The 17,807-nt window shown below is 34.0% G+C and overlaps 1 protein-coding gene across 10 annotated transcripts in view; it reads right to left on the bottom strand.

Annotated features, from left to right (window-relative positions):
- Positions 1 to 17,807, bottom strand: part of SYT14 (synaptotagmin 14) — an 82,608-nt gene that overhangs the window by 42,712 nt on the left and 22,089 nt on the right. For 7 of the 10 annotated variants that reach the window (XM_087932857.1, XM_087932842.1, XM_087932850.1 and 4 more), the window contains 2 exons: positions 17,204 to 17,368; positions 12,014 to 12,232 (listed from right to left, as the gene is read on the bottom strand). In XM_087932857.1, the coding sequence (XP_087788983.1) occupies positions 12,014 to 12,232; positions 17,204 to 17,368 (384 nt within the window). Of the gene's footprint in view, positions 1 to 12,013; positions 12,233 to 15,347; positions 16,370 to 17,203; positions 17,369 to 17,807 lie in introns of those variants that run through there. The other 3 variants (XM_087932824.1, XM_087932837.1, XM_026695812.2) reach the window with 3 other exon arrangements.

Here is a 17,807-nt window from a genome sequence, read left to right as displayed (position 1 = left end):
TAAACAAGTAAAACAAAAAAGGAAATTTTAAGAAAGTACTGTACAAATGCCTAGATTTATGGATAGCCATAGAAAAAGCAGTACATTCAAAAGTTCTGTACAACAATATGTCATTCAAATAATTTGCAAAAACCTAGACTGGTTTAAAAAAAAATTAACAGAAAAAGTATGTTTGTGAGTGGGGTAGGGAGGGTTAATCCAGGTTGGAAAGTGTTACTATTGTCTTTCCTGTAGCAGACCTTGTTTTGGATGAAAAACTCCAGGGATAAAAAGGGGGGGGAAGGGATAAGACTGCAGGCAAAATAGGATCTCTACCTGATTTAGTTTGGAATTGACCTGATATAGTAGATCTGTGAAGAAGTAGAATATGGTCAAATAGCAACAGATAAATGGAATTATTTCTTCATACATTATTACAATTATTTATCATATGGCACATACCTTCACACAGAACTTGGTGAATACCAGATATAGTAATGACCATCAATTTAGATGAGTTTAAAAAGGATTTTATAAATGATATTTAATACTGAAGGTAACCAATATTATTTTCAGTTGCAGTGGAAATAAAATTTTTGAGTAAGTGGGGCTTTGATCTGATTTACTTATCATACTAATGGCCTAGGTATTAACAGATCCAAGCACTAGAGATTACATTAAGAATATAAACTCAAAAATCTAATAGTGAAAAGAACTATTAATTATATAAAGAAAATAATTACTTAACTGCCTTGATACAAAAGCAGAAAAGTCACATAGTAAATGCAAAACAGTAGATAGCTGCCTGAAAAACAAAAACAGAAAAGCACCAAAAGGAGAATACATTTTATTAGGGCAAAGTCTTAATTTTCCAAATTGGATTTTTTGACCAAAATTTGACCAAAATAGACAATGTCTGGAGGACTTGTTGGAAAATACAGAACCTGAAATAGACTATTATTTGAATGCTCTCAAAGTAGCTCTACAGAAAAAAACACAATTTAAAATGGAGTACAAAGGAATGTGGTAAACATTCAAGTATCTGATGAACAAAAAAGGTACATTTGTGGTAAATAAACAAAAGTAAATAACAAAGATGCCATTTGCAGATCATGTAGCTTTTTTCTTTTCTTTTTTAAATAAAGTTTTATTTGGGTTTTCACACATACAAAATACAAGTAAAACTTCTTTTTTGAGTTGAACTTCTTTATACAGACACAAAACTCAATTTAATGCTCCATTTTGTGTTCTATTCCATATCTTATACTATTCTACATTTTCTATATAGTTTTTTCCCTCTTTTAATTTTCTCAATTTTATTTTGATTATCTCATCCCAATTCAAATCAATATATTTATACTTTTGTCTGTTCTGTTTCAATTTCACATTATCTTTTCTTATTAAACAAATTTTCTCCTGTAGTTACTAATTGGAGTATGACACCTTTATATCTTTTACTTACATCCATTCAACTCTTATTTAAACTTCAATTTAAATTTAAGTTTATGACCTTCAATATAATACATAATACATAACTTCCAATCGAATTCTGCTTGGTACATTCTTATAATACACACTATTTTTTTTAAAAAAAAAAAGATTGTAAATATATGTAATTATAAACCCTAATTTCATTCCAGTTCAGTTCTATCATTAATAATCATTAAAATCTTAACATCTTTAACACTTTTCAATTAAATATCATACTTCCTTAAAAACACATATAATCTCCATAATTAATTTTTCCCTTATTTCTCTTCACGTATGTTTTATAAATCACTAAATATACCTTTTGTTACATTTATTTATTGACAAGCATTCCACTGAATTAAGATAGCTATTTTATCAGACATTTTAATCATACATTGTTTCATATTTTCTAAAATTATTTCTGCTTCTAATATAACCATACTAACTTATGTACCTTTGCAGAATTCCTTTTTCCATTAGGTTTTCACCCATTATCTCTAAATGGGCCCTGTTTCTCTATATTTTGCTTCTGTCCTTTATAACTTCTTTTCCTTTCTTTCTTTCCTCTCATCTTCTCCCTCCCCTTTTTACCCCCTTGTCTCTCTAGTTCTAATTCTCTCTTCTGCATTTCCTTCTTCTGTTGCTTTCTGATTTTATACTTATTTTTCACTCTATTTTGGGGGGGGAGTTGTTTTTCCCAATCTTAAGCTTTCCATTCTCTTTTCCCCCTTTCCTCCCCCCCCACCTAAGATTACTTGTTCATTAAAGATGGCTTCTTCTTTGTCGCAATCTTCTTGTTCTGCAGGCATTTCTTGTTGTTTCTCATAATTCCAAATCTCCATTTCTAAAAGCTGAAAAACGAAGCCAAAAGAACCCTTCCCTTCTTGTGCATCTTCTTTGTACTTTTTAAGTTCCATTTTCAGTTCTTCTAAAAGTGGAGCCATTTTAAACAGTTTTAAACAACCACCCGATTGATTTTAGTCATTCAAAACAATAACCAAGAATCCAGAAATCATCAAGTAATCCAGATGGTCCCAAGTTATATCTTCTTATTTCTTTTTCGACTTTCTCTTCCTGGGGTTTTTGTTCCAATATTTCAGTTAGAATGTATCTTTTGGAAGTCTTATTGAGATTTTGCTCTAAGTTCTTTTTTAATTCCAGGCAGTGTCCTCCCTTCCAGATCCTATCCTTTTATTCTTTTTCTCTCCTTTCCTGTTTTCAAAAGCTTTTAATTATCCAGAAATCTTTATTATCCCTTTGACTTTTTATTTTCAACATTAAATGCCTATTGATGTCAAAGTGGATTTTTTTCCAATTTCTTGCTTAAGTCTCTTAGCTGTCAATATTGGAAAAGGAAAAAACCAAATTTTTTCCCTTTTCTCTCTCCTTCGCAGCTTAAAAATCTTCTTAGGAACAATGTTATTGTTTTTTAACAGTTTCAATTCCAGGGTACCTTATTTGTTGCTTTTGCTGTTTGACCCGGTAAACCAAAACTTTCTCTTCTTATCTTCCTCCTGCACATTCTTTTCCGGTAGAGTTCTTCTTTGTGGTAGCCATTTCTGACCACCGCTGCAACCGCCTTCGGGAAAGGGAGTAATGGCCAGCTGGGGAGGAGAGATGTGGCTCTCCTCAACCCTGCTGACAGTCTCCCCCCTCTTCACCACCTCTATGGGGTGGCTTAGCCCCGAACTAGCCAGCTCGGGGTGCTCCAGCAGTGAGCACGGATCGAAGCCTCACAGAAACAAGGTTTCGGTCTGTGCTGAAGAAGCTCAAACCGGAAGGCCGCCATGTAGCTTTTTTTTTATACAATACCAATTCACTATACATAGATTCCATTAAGATTTCAGAAAACCACAACCAATAATTGGGATACTGAAAAACCCAGAGAGGAGCTGTACAGAAATGTAGACAAAATCCCCAATATATGTGCATATGTGGAACGGACAAAATCTTTTGGGCTTATTCTGTCCCACATTAATTTGTCACAAATTCCAAAATCCGAGTTAGATCTGTAAAAAGCTAATTCACCATAATACAATCATATAGTGCTTGAAATCCCAAATGATTTTGTGAGTCTTAAAAATCATATGGACACTATAGTCCTCTTCTGTTTAAAATGTATTTCATAGCTTCAAGCACAGATAGAAGTATTAATGTCAAACAAATTGCTTACTTAATAGTAAAAAGAGAACTGAAGAAGAAAAAATTGCAGACATAATAATCCTTTACCACAGAATTCATGGAAGCTGACAGAATCTTTAATCTTCCCCAAAAGGTATATATTATGATAAACTGCTTGACTGGAATACAGTTCAACTTTAAACAATCTTCAAAATCTTCAGATCAATTACAATAAACAGGAGCTGTGCAAGTGATTCCGATGGAAGGTGACCTAGTGTAGTAGGAATATTCTGATGTTCTTAACTATAAATATATTACAAATACTGTACCAGCCTTCTCCAAAAGCCTACAATCTATTGTTGCTTTTAATTAAGACAGCTTGTAGCTAGAGGACTTCAATGCTGAATTGTTTAAAGGGAGGGGGGAGGCAGTTGGAAAGAAAAAAGACATTGGGCTATGAGAAATGGTTATATGTGTTGTTTTTTTCTTTGCAAGTCTTTCTATTTTAAAATCTGAACTGTCATGAAAAATGTCTTAAAAGCATTTCAGATATCCCTTTGTTGTCTGCTCTTTCATTTCATTGTTATTCTCATCAATTCTTTTTAATCAAACCTGCTTCTGCTACATGTAATAATAATGACTGGCAAATCTGCAGTTGAAAGACTGTTTCTAAAGATGAAAAGTAGTTATTTTATTAATGTACTTATTAATTATTATACATGTTCCCATATAGATTTTGTGTGAAAATAAGGACATACAGTTTATACACAAATTTATAATGCAGCCTGTCAAGAGTGATTTCATTTAAGGATTCGAATGCAAACTGAGCAAAACAATTAAAGCAGAATGCTATTTTAAACTCATTCATTTGAATTATATGCCAGTAGACAAATTAGATGTAAAAATATACTTTTGTTAGCTGAATTTTTGGCTATATATTCAAGAGCAAATATAGTCAAGATACGAATTATCTCAGAATTCTGAAATGTGGTGAGATATTCTGATACTTTATGTTTATATTCCCATTAGTAGCAAAAAATAGAAAGCACTGTGAATGAGGTAAGTTGATGGGTAGTATACTGGGATGGCAGTGATTAAGAATAAAAAAGGAGGCTGAGAAGCCTGGGAAATTGGTCAGGTAGCATCTTGGGAAAAAGTTAAGCTGAATGTGGAAGCAGCATGTTAGAATTGCAGCTAATGTGGAAAGTAAGTAAGCTGCTGGGAACACCAACTAATCAAAAAGCCAGCTAATGGATATATGGATGATATAGCAACAACAGCAATGTCTTTCCTTCAACTGGTTCCTATTCTGAACAATAATTTTTTGGTGACAGACATTTGGGGAAAATTGTTCTTAAAGTCAGTCCATAGAATCAGTTTGATTAGAAGGCTACTATGTCACTGGAAATATAAAGGAAAAAAAGGAAAATATTTGGATTTAAGATGTACTGGAATTTAAGCTACCTGTTTCCCAAGCAGTCCATTAAACCAAGGTTTGGCTCTATTTAAATACCAATTTAATTATCATACAAAGTCACATCTGGGCTGCAAAATTCCAAATAGCCAAGTAAGAAACAAGCAGGTCCAAATCCTCTAACAGTCCATATTGTTGAAGCTTATATGTGATAGCTCATCTGTCATGTTTTTTGTACAAACTGCTGTCCATTGTACAGTGACAGAGATTCTGAAGTCTTTCCAAACTACAATTCTCAGGGTTCTTTTTAATTTAATGTCCCATAATGCACAAGGCTTTCCTAGTCTATAAACAAGAACAAATAGGCTGAAAAACAGCTTCTACCCCAGGGCAGTAGCTCTTTTGAATTTTGCTGTATAGTGTAGTATTGGTGCGGTGTCAGGGTTTTCAGTTCAATGTGTGGAGGGTGAAGGACTTGTGTTTGTGTTTATTTTCATGGTCATGATGTGCACTGAAGATGGCGTTCGATTTTGTTGTATGAGGTGCAATGACAATAAAATAAACTAAATTAAACTAAACTGATTTTTTTGGGGGGGAGTTTACAATTACTTATTGAACAGGCCTCATTTTTTAGGACAGGATCATCAAGTCAAATTCTGCATACAAATGAATATGATCCAGCCATCTTTCAGTGTGTAATAAGGGAACAATTGTGGAAGGATACTTACAAGTCCATGACATCCATATATTGTTATTAAAAACAACACTGTCAGGTGTTTTAACAAACTGAGTCAGAACCACTTAAATAATTATAGGTGGCATAAGATTCTAGGTTTTTTTGGTGCAACAGATACATTAGCTGGAACTGCAGGCCTATGTGGGGAACAAGAGCAGCTCTGGATGTAGGAGTTAATCCCAAATCAACTCCTTTTACAGAAACGCCCATCTAAGACCTTTTCATTTGTTAGAATTGTTTGCAGCAGCATTCTGTCTTCCAAGGCATAGCAAAGGCCCTTAAAATCAACTTCACTTGAGTTAGAATTGTGCCCTTACTCTGCAGAAAATGTGTTATTTTACACCCACATATATACAAATTCCATTTATGCATGAAAAATATGTGCGGTTGAAATACAGCATATATACCTTGCATTGTAATGTGTATTTTTAGTACATAGCTGTTCTTAATGAACAAAGTATGGTAACTTTGTTTTCATCAAAGAAAACTTTTTTTCTTCATAAATGATTTGTATGTGTCAACTGTGAAGGATTGTATAGTTATATAAAATCAGTTTCAGATGGAAGGTACTCCCATGCAAATTAATTTCTTAAAATCCAAACCAAGTAGATAGCCTTACAAGAGGGCTGCAGTTGATTGTGGTTTGTTGTTTTTAAAAGCAAAATGCCAAGAGTGTCTGAATGAGGAATTTGGTCAGGTGAAACCGCTAAAGTTTAGAGAAAAATCTGATAAGCTTTCTATAGTAATGAAGTTATTAGACTACTTAGATTGCAAAAAAAAGATATAGTAAAGTAATAATACATAGATCTATTCACTAATAAATAGACATCCATTTTGTAGCAGAAAACCCTTACCCTTTATCATAGGGCTCTCCAACCCTGGCACTTTTAAGACTGGTGGGCTTCAACTCCCAGAATTCCTCAGCCAGCAGACTAGGGGTCTGCCAGCAAAGCTGGCTGAGGAATTATTGTAGTTGAAGTCCACCAATCTTAAAGGTGCCAGGGTTGGAGACCCCTGCTTTATCTTATCTGTTGGCTTCTTGACTGAGCCAATTTTCCAATATGGTCAAAGATTGATAGACATTGAATATCTTACATAAAAAAGCCTGACAATATAATTCACAGATTACATTAAACAGAGAAATTGCAATATTCATCATGTCATAATGTGTTATAAGTAAAAACTCAACTGAAGCCTCTCATTATAGCAACTTTAAAAATATTTGATTAGCTACTGAGTGCCTTATGGTATAAAACATAGATATGAACTTTTTTATTGAGTGTGTTACTGGATTGTATTGTATTGCATTGGGGCAGGGTGCGGGGGAGAAGCAGAAAGCATCAGTCAGAAGGCCAGGATACAAAATGGACAATGGCATGCCATTCATACAGACATCTTTCTAATTCTAGATTATTTTCTTCTTGTCTTTTGGGCGATTTTGTGGAATTTGCTTTTTATCCTAAGCGTGGTAAGTCTACCTTAGGCCTTCTATCTCAATTTTTATCCCAGAGGCAGGAAAAGTTGCTACTGATTTAATTTAGCAAGAGGGCATTTCGGTGGTGATAAAAAAGGACTTTTGATTGCTCCTATCAGAAATAAAATATATGACCTCTATTTCATCACTTATATTCTAAATTTTATGACATTGCATTTTTTTTTCCAGGAACTGAAGCAAGATCCTTAGTATACGTAAGTTTTTTAAGTTTGCCTGTAAACATTACCTTAACGGCCAAAGTTAATCAGCAAATCCACCATTTTAATACTTTCAAACATTTCTCAATCATTTTTATTTGGAATTTCCTTTGAAGTGATATAAACTTCCTTTAATAAGGATAGCTGAATACTTTACTGATCATCATTTTGGAAAAAGATCCTTGAAATACATAGTGGATATATTTCCCAAAATATAAATATCCAAGATCCTTCATGTTATAGTATATACATAGAATAAAAACTACAGTAGTATCTGTAAACACCCTAAACAATTTAAGAAGCAAATTTGTTTTTCATGAAATACTGTTCTTAAGAATAGGTAAATTAAAAAGTAGTTCACTATTTTATATCCATAGTTATAAAAGCTAGAAAGGATGCTATATTGTTAAACATTTATTTTATATCAATTTTTATTTTATTCAGTGTATATGCCAACATAATACATATATAAGACCTAAATGTTGTTTTATCGTCTTCATTTCTAATGAGAGAAAAGAATTTCAGAAGTTCAGCTCTGATCTTTCATGAGCAGGCTAGTGGTATTTTTATCTTGTTAATGATGTGCTGATTACTGCTTTGTCTACCATTATATCCTAGGATGGGCAGATATCTCTCCATTGCAAATCAGATGGATAACTGAATGGTCTTCATCAATGTTTTCCTGCATTCAAAGTAAATTCATTTGTAATATCTCACATTTCAACATGTTCTTTCTCTGAAATAGTTAGAAATAAGCCTAAATAGGCTTTGAACATTTTAAGACAAGTGTGCTGATGCTTTTGATAACAAAATCAGTACTTACGAAATACCAACAACCATATTGTGCTAAACATCTATTTCTATTATAAGATTTACGCATTTGAGTTGTTAAACATTAAAACTGCAAATTCTTGAAAAACCATAGTTCCAGTTTTATTTTCATAGGAAAAAAATCTAATTAGAAAAAAGTCTCTATTTTTTTTCCCTATGAACTACTTCCTAACGTGTTACTTAGAAGCTCCAGCTGTTTCACCTTTTGGGGGGACACACCAATTCATAAAAGTGATATAAAGGAGAAAAAGATGATTTTTTTAAAAAAATAAAATTTTAATTTCAAATTCTAACATAGAACAACATACTCTAATGGGGAGAAGGATAGATTAAAGGTAGATCAAGTGTCTTGATGAAACAGCTATTTTCAACTGAGAAAAAACAAAGATGCAGCATTACAGTTTGACCACAAGATGGTACTAGTCAGCTACAAACTGCTAATTTACTAGAGTTCAGGATATTATCATCTTCCTCTTCTCAAGGAACCTTATTACAACAGACTGTAAAATGGAATTCATCCCAACTACTGTACATATTAATTATTACCCAAGTTATACAGAGACATAAATACAAGAAACAAAAAGTCTTATCTAACATTTATAAATCAGCACAAATCAAAATAAATCTAAACCTTTACCTAAATTTCTACAGGAAAAAAAAAAAAGAATTTTGGGGCAAACTCCTCTGCTTGTTTTTACAGGTTACCTTAACCTAATTTTTTAGGATAATTCTAGCTATATTTTCAGAGTTGTTCAGGAGATATTGTTTTCTCAACTCAAGAGCAGGAACTTCTTGATCCAAATGAAGGTTCAAAAGATTTAAATCTCATACATTCAATAAAAAGGACGGGATGAGGAAATCTGACTTTTGTGTACAGTAGTACTCTGAAGTCTGGGTACCTATTTCTAGCCATAAATAACCTTGTTAGCTCTGCTAAGAAATGTGATTAGAAACTGAAAATAAATGCAGAACAAAAGCTTAATGTTATTGCTTTTAATGTATGCTTTTTATTTTTAAAATAAAAACTATTTATCTAGTCATGTCACATCCATGAAGTTTCTACAGTTAAGTACTGAGTGTGATATTAAGTTTCTGGAGAGAGGAGATTCATTATTGGGTGTGATACTATGTCTGACAGATATAGTAATTATGTAATTATATATTTTAGTTCAAATCTATCATTTTGACCAAGTCAATAATGAATTATAATATAATAAAAATACAGAATACATAAAAGCAATATGATTTTTTATCTAAAATATACAACAGTATTCACACGATAAAAGCAATTCAAAAGCCTTCAAATAAGCAGAAGCCAAATACAACTCCTAAGAAAGCACATTCCACTGCTTTAGGAATGACACATCATAGTTTCTTAGGTAACAAACAACAGATTTGGACCATCAGTTTTCCAGATTCCCACAATATAGTTTCACTATGGAAACTATGATGGGGAAAAAAATAAAACAGCAATTGAAATTTTGCACAGCCCAAAGTAACAGATCAAGAAAGAATATTAAGCTATTTGTCTCTTCCTCTCTTCCTTATGGCTACAATAGGATTTCTCTTACCAGCACTGTTATTGATTCCTTACAGTCTACTTTTATCAACTTTCCAGTTAACTCCTAGAAAAGTACAAATCACTCCTAGAAAAAGTACTGAGGTTCCATATTGCAGATTAAACTAGTTTCAGTAAAATAAATGTATTTTGATTGTTATATTAAAAAGATAAAGGTTCCCCCGCACATGCGTGTTAATTGTTTCTGGCTCTAGAGGGCAGTGCTTAACTCTGTTTCTAAGCCGAAGAGCCAGCGCTGTCCAAAGACGCCTCCGTGGTCATGTGGCTGGCATGACTAAATGCCAAAAGTGCACGGAGCGCTGTTACCTTCCCACCAAAGTGATCCTATTTTTCTACTTGCATTTTTTACATGCTTTCGAACTGCTAGGTTGGCAGAAGCTGGGCCAAGTAACAGGAACTCATTCCGTTACACGGCACTAGGGATTCGAACCGCTGAACTGCTGACCTTTTGATCGACAGGCTCAGCGTCTTAGCCACTGAACCACCACCTCCCTGTTTGTTTATATTACTACTAACATTTTTAATTTATTATGTATTCTACCTTCTGAAGAAGTCTACAACAATGAACAAAATAATACAATCTTTAATTTAAAAAACATGACAATGACTAAATCCTGTAGAAGACAATAACAATGCAAAAATAAAATCAAATTTATTTAAAAAAGATCTGTCTAAAAGACAATCTCCTCCTCCTATTATCCTACAAATATCAGGCTGCTCCTTAAAAAACTACAGGCTTGGTATCCTGCAACTGATTACTATATTCCAATAATGCAACAGTAAACATTTGTTATGGCCTTCAGACTCTTAACATGCCTACCCAACACTATTCCCACTTTCTATTTCATATCATAACATAAACAAGTAGAGCTTCATTCATAGCCTGAAGTTATGACATAATCTATTGCTATAAATACAGTGTATTCTAAGAAAAAACAATCTAGGTTTTCTAGGTATAGATCCAGACAACCCACTTCCTCCCGAGTGTTTTCGAGATGCAGACCTACTAACTTCTCAATAAACTTTTGCCGCCCCCCCCCCTCATAGGGTGGAAACTGGAGTCTCTCCCAGTCCACATAAATAATCCAGAAGTATATTAGGACAATGGTAATGAAAGCCACTGGGTGATATAAGAGGCCAGGATAGTTGCATCACCATCATTCTAGCTCCATTAGAGATCACTGACAAGCATGAGCAATTTTGCCTCAGTATTATGCTGCAGCTGCAGACTGAAACCTAACTGATAATGCGGATAATTCATTTCCTCCAAAAGAGGAACAAAAGAAGGATGAAGATTGGCAAAAAATTGTCCAGTGCTACTGGGTCCAGGCTTGGCCTCATGAGGAGGGGCAGACTATTACTTCCTTTAAAGTAGATGGAAATACCCTTCCATTTACTATCAGTTGAATCCAGTTGTGTGTTCTTAGGAGGCCTTGATCAGCCAGGAAGGACATTGGTCTAATATACACTGGTACCAGAGCTTATAGTCCAAGGACTCTGATCCGTTTTTTCAAAAGCCACCCAATTAAATTGAGCCCAGATAACCAATTTTGTCATTTCTATAATGAACATGAAAATTTGAATGAAAAATTATCATTTGCGTAATTATGAAATTGACAAAAATTGACATAATGTAATTTGCATCAATGCTCATAATGTTATCCTCATGCAATTGACAGAAAATTGTTATGATGAATGAATAATCAGAACAGACACCCTTCCTTAACAACTGGTCTTTTAAACCAAGATTTCACATGTGTTGCTTGCTTTAAAATTGTCTTCACATACACTAAGCACTTAGAAAACAAATAACATTTTTTTTACATTTTTTATATTTGAAAAGGAGATCACAAGAAAAATCCTAAACTGAGAGTGAAGGTTCATTCTCCAAGCTTGTGGGTTGGTTTTTGCTAGGTAAGACTTTCAGCGGAGTTTAGGGGGGGATGTCAGTATCAGTGTTCTTCTGTCCCAAACTCTGCTGAAGATATTACCTAGCCTGGTAACAAAATGTTCGGAAACCAACCCACAAGCTACAGATATTCACCACTATTGTAAATCCTAAGCTATTTCAAAAGTACACTCATTTTTTAAGTGTACTGTCATCTATAGTTTTTAATCTTACAAGTGCAATGTTTTTAAAATACGTTTTAATACATATGAAAAACTAGAACTATAGCAAATCATGTCATACCTTCATCTACAGAGGCTTCACTACTATACCCATCATACTCTGCAGACAATGGGCTATATTTTTGTCTGGTTTCCCAACGATAATTTTTCTGTTGTCTACTGTTGCCTGCTGGTGGCCATGAACTCTGTGTTCTTGACAAGGCTTCATGGTATTTACCCAGTGCCTCATCTTCACTCTCCGATGATGAACCATGCTGGTCTTTATTTATGTATAAGTTATCTATTTTGGGGGAAAGAAAAAAAATTAACAGATGGTACCACTTTAAAGTTATATTTAGCTAAACACTGAGAAGCTTAAATATCAAAATAACCAGGTAATCAACATAAATGTATTCATTTATTATTTCTATTAATGCTTCAGAAAGCACAAAATGTCTAGTGAAGAAATAATCAGGTTCTCAAGGAATATCAGAGCTATTTTTCTAAATCTCTGAGTTTTGTTGTAGCTTTTTGAAATAATTTAATTCCTCCATTTGTGTTTTATTTTGTCCCATCTAAGTATTTCACTGAATTTCTCATTTTTCTTTCTAGAAATCTGGTTATCAGATTTATAAATAACACTGAAATAAGCTGTTTACACTATTCTGTTTGTTGGATACATATCCTTATTAAGAAAACATGTTTTTCTTTTTGAGCAGAAACCCTCAGTAGGATGAGATCCTATTAATATTTGAAAAGGAGATCACAAGAAAATTCCAAGGTTTCAAGTTAGATTGAGAAGTCAAAAAATACAGTGGCAGAAAACATAGGAAACTAGTTCTATATTGTTGCTATGCAGACTAACAAATGATTCCAGGAAGTCATCAGGAGTTGTGTGTCTAAAACAAGTATTTTTCTTAACAAACAGGAAAAGAACTGCATTATGACTCTGTAATTTCTATGTTGCCGGTTTTCATTTACTATTATTTCTAAAGATTCATACAGGTAGCTCTTGAGTTATGACCAGTGGTGAGATTCAAATAATTTAACAACCGGTTCTCTGCCCTAATGATTGGGTGAGCGTGGCTGGGTGGTCATGTGATTGGGTGGGCGTGGCAACTTGATTGGTCATACCCTTAGGAAATTTTTCCTTAATCCAACTCACAATAAAATAGCACTGTTCCAATATTTAGAATAGAATTGAATTGAATTGAATTGAATAACAGAGTTGGAAAGGACCTTGGAGGTCTTCTAGTCCAACCCCCTGTTTAGGCAGGAAACCCTACACCACTTCAGACAAATGGTTATCCAATCTCTTCTTTAAAACTTCCAGTGTTAGAGCATTTACAACTTCTGGAGGCAAGTTGTTCCACTGATTAGTTGTTCTGTCAGGAAATTTGAGGGGCTCCTACAAAAATGAGTGACTCAATCTATTTTCCAAAGCACCAAATGGCACAAGAAACAATGGATGGAAACTAACCAAAGATAGAAGCAACCTAGGACTAAGGAGAAATTTCCTAAAGATGAGACCAATCAACCAATGGAATAGCTTATCTTCAAAAGTTGTGGGTGCTCCATCACTAGAGGCTTTCAAAAAGAGGGAAGTACACCCCAAAATGACAGTGCCAGGAACCACTTAAACAATGCAAAAAACTTAAAACAGCCATTCCCCCTTTTTTTAAAAAGTCAACCCCAAAGCAAATGCAGCAGCTGAGAGGGAAACTAAGAGCAGCCGCCATTAACTTTTCCAACTCTATTATTCTATGTGCTCTATGTTCTAAATTAGGTGCTTCACTGCAGAAGCAATACAGCTGTCTGACCACACATGCATTAAATTCAAGGCCTGTATGATGAAGCTGCATCATTGTCCCCTCCTATATCTTTTGCCCCGGGAAGAAACAAGAAGTAGCCAACACTGTAGCAGATATAAAAGGTCTTGGGGAACTCCAGGGAGTATCAGCTGATCACAGAAGTGTTACTTAGTACTCTTTATAATGAAAATGTTTGTAATCTTGGTCTTCTTCCTGAAGGGAAGAGGTTAATCCCATCCCTAGATAGGTGATTGATGGGTTTCCCTGCCCTAATCCTACCAGTTTCTGTTGTTTATTGACCTGATTCAACCTGTATTGGCTGCATTCCAGTTGCAACTGTTAAGTGGTTCTTGGCTCTCTGCCCCAGCTATTAATGGAGGGAGAGAAAGAGAAAAAAACCTCTCTTGCACTTTATTTTTAGCCGAGAACTGCATAAGCAGTTAACGAACGTTTGGGCAAACCAGTGAGAACCTGCTGAATCTGTGGTTATGACCATTCATTCAGTGATTGTTCAAACTTAACAGTGGTTTAATTAAAGATACTTATACCCATCCCCAAAGTTATGCTATTGTAGCACCACTGTGGACATGTGATAGTCCGCTCACACTTATGACTGCACAGGTGCTTCAACTCCCTGCACCCACCTATTTCACTCCATTTCTGGCCTTTTGACAACCTGTACTCTACCACCCCTGCCTCCCTGCATTCCACTGCCCCAGCTAACCAAGCATATTAAGTCAGGCTTTTTATGAGGCAGCAGCTGGCCATGTGAGGCCTTCTTCCCATGCTCATATGTTGCAGTTTCTTCATGAAGAAGAAACAGGGAAGAAGGCCTCCTATGACCAACAGCTCATGAAGGGCCAGACCAGCATGCCTTGTGAACTAGGGAAAGTATTATTTGCATTCAATACAACACGTACAAAGATCAAGGAAGAACAGAGGAAAAGTGGGAAGCATTTAAAATTATAAGAAACTAGCAATTTTCAGTACAGAAAAATGTTTTGAAACCCCAGAGATATGTCAATAAATTATGCAAATCAATTTAGATAACCATTTTTTCACTGACTCTCTGATCCTCTGTTGTTGTCTGAAAACCTCTGAAAACCTCTCATCATCAGTTTTGAAACTTGGGATGTATATTATTTTGGATTTGAACACAAAATGATATTTTTGGAGTACCTGGCAATATGAACAGAGTACCTGACTACCATTCCTTAAACAAAAGACATCTTCTTTTGGAGGCTGTACAGCATCTTTTTCTACAAAAAACATTGCTTATTTTGAGGAGTGGCAGGAGACAGAAATTAAATTTGTGCTACTGCAATACTCTGAAGCACCTTTATGCCTTCAAATCCAAATATTACATATTCTTATTAGAGAGCCCTTCTGAGCCATAGGGACAAAATTTGGAAATGGTGAAAGAGAAAGAGCCATTTTATGAATTGTACTTTCATAAAAACAGAGCTACAGCTCTAGAAAAATATACATATCATAAAAAGATTTGTTTTATAGATAAATGAATTCCATAAAACAGCTAAGAAGAATGTAGTAAAAGATCCAGGAAAGGTTGAATGTATAAAGTATGGCTATGATATGACACCTCACCTTTTTCTGGTGTCTTCTTACTACTCACTTCTTTTAAAAAACTTTCTGAGTACTTAGTCTTTTCCTTTTCACTTTTCTTTGAAAGATCAGATGTTACATTTTCTTCTTGCTTTGTCACAAGTGTCTTGTATTTCTTTCTTTTTACTTCATGAAAACGGTTTAGTTTTTCAGATCTTGAGTCTGGCAGTTCTACTGTTTGTTCCTCAGTTTCTTCCAAACTCTTGAATGAAATACTGTGTACTTCTTTAGTGTTTTTCAAGTCAAGTTCTGTTGGTTTTTGTTTTATTTTTTCACACAAACTTTCATTAGATTGGTTTGATACAGTATATGACTGTCTATCTGGTTCTTGATTAAGAAATTCTTCTGGCTTATAAGTACTGGAATTCTCTCTATTATCTTTTGATATGTGTTTTTCTAAGTAATTAATTTTGCACTGAGCATGTTTTACATGTGTCTCACCAATTTTTGTCTCATTAAAAAAATTATTTGGTTCAGGAACATTTTGCTGAGAATCTACTTTGCTTTTATTAGGACAAAATTCCCTACCATCATTTGTACATTTTTTTGAAGAAGCACTTTGTCTGTGTTTTTCTTCTGGTACACATTCTTCTCTCACAAAATTTTCTTTAATATTATTTAATGATGTTACTTTATCTTTGTCTAATAGAGGTTTATCTTCTTGCACTGTAATTGTCGTTTCTGTCCGAAAACTGCTGAACACATTTGTTACCTGCTCTGTAACAGAGTCGGCTACTGTGTAGCTGACATCACCAACTGCACTAGTAAAATCATCTACAGCATTACTTAACGTGTCAACCAGTGAAGACACAGAAGGAAGACTCAGATTTTGTTGCAAATGTTTGAAAAATGACATATTTCAATTCTATATTAATAAATTAATTTTACAAGAAAATTACAATATTGTGAATGTGTCACTCCTGCAATTAGTCTTCTGATTTTATTTTCTTAAAAATAATAAACAAGAATAAATATTTTCTTTATCAAGCCAGAATCAATCCTTTTCTAGGATTCCTACAATATTATAGTAAAAATGAACTACTTATTACCAAATATTTAAAATATTGAACAGCAGGTGCTGGATTTTATTCTACACCTGCAAAGGAAAAGTTTAAATATTTAAATAATATACCAAAATGAATATGCTTTGGATTAGTACAAAAACAATAATCAATAACAAACATCCCCTGCCTTTTTCTAGCATAAAGAACTTATAAAACGTGCCCTAACATAACTTCATTCCAGATTACAAACATTCTAGAGGCATGGATGTGATCTAAAGAAATATAAACAACAAAGCCTAATTTAAATTAATGGGTTTATCAAATTTCTGGTTGCACTAAATGTAAATAGAAAGCAAAACCCATCCACCCTACTCATCAATTACATGTTTTGATATACTGCAGCAAGATCCAGGTCAAGGCTATGATGGTGCACTTAGTAGTCAGAAAGGCTAGTGTATCAGAAAGGAAATAACTCAATAACTAATCTTAGCTTCACATGGATAGTCTCTTCCACTTCTAGCTAATTATATTGAGGAATCTCATATATCTTTGAAAATACATTTGTTTTGATATAATTAGAATGATGATCTAGTTTATTAATTGTATTTAGGAGAGTGTTTTTTCTAAATGTTTTTAAAGCTTCAACTAAATAAAATGAAATAATTTCCCTAAGAAGATAATTATGGCCCAGCACTACAGATACGTTAATAAAAAATATTTAGGAATTTACCAGATATGTTTTTATTTCAAAAAAACTTTCCCTCCATGATATATTACTGCCCTAAAAGTTTCCTATGTCTTTCAAAATCATATGTTGCAGAATTTTATACTTACGCGGTTTGTCCTGTGAATTTTTTCTGGTACTGTAATGGGAATTGAGGTCTGGGAGGCCTCCAATATTTTCAAAACACATCTTCTTGTTAATATACAGAAGAAGAATCAACAGCAAGATGATAAGTACCCCAACTGCTGATAGAAATCCAACTGCCTCAGGAGATACTAGAAGAAACAAACCATAATCAGAGTGCAAGACTAACACAATTTATAATAATCAGATTATCACATCTCACCCTGAATTATATGCAAATATATAATGGAAGTAGTCCTCAACTTATGATCATACTTGAACCCACAATTTTGGCCCTTTAACATGATGGTCATGAAAAGGATTACCATGTGGCCATGCTTAATTTTACAATATTTTGCAGGAGTCATTAAATAAACACCATGATTGTTAAGTGAATCTATTGATCATTATGGGGCAGTTTTGCCATAAATCAAAAATAAATGCCAGTTTCCAGCAAAATTGTCATGCAGGTAGTCCTCAATTACACTCAATGACTGTTTAAATTATAGTGGCGCTGAATGAAAAGACTTACAATCATTGCTTGAAATTAGAGCTATTGCAGTGCCCCTACAGCCACATGACTGCAATCTG

This window comes from Pseudonaja textilis, chromosome 1 (genome assembly GCF_049901715.1).
Source record: "Pseudonaja textilis isolate UNSWEBS1 chromosome 1, rPseTex1.2, whole genome shotgun sequence".
In the NCBI taxonomy this organism is placed as follows: Eukaryota; Metazoa; Chordata; class Lepidosauria; order Squamata; family Elapidae; genus Pseudonaja; species Pseudonaja textilis.
This window is presented reverse-complemented; position numbering and strand designations above follow the sequence as displayed.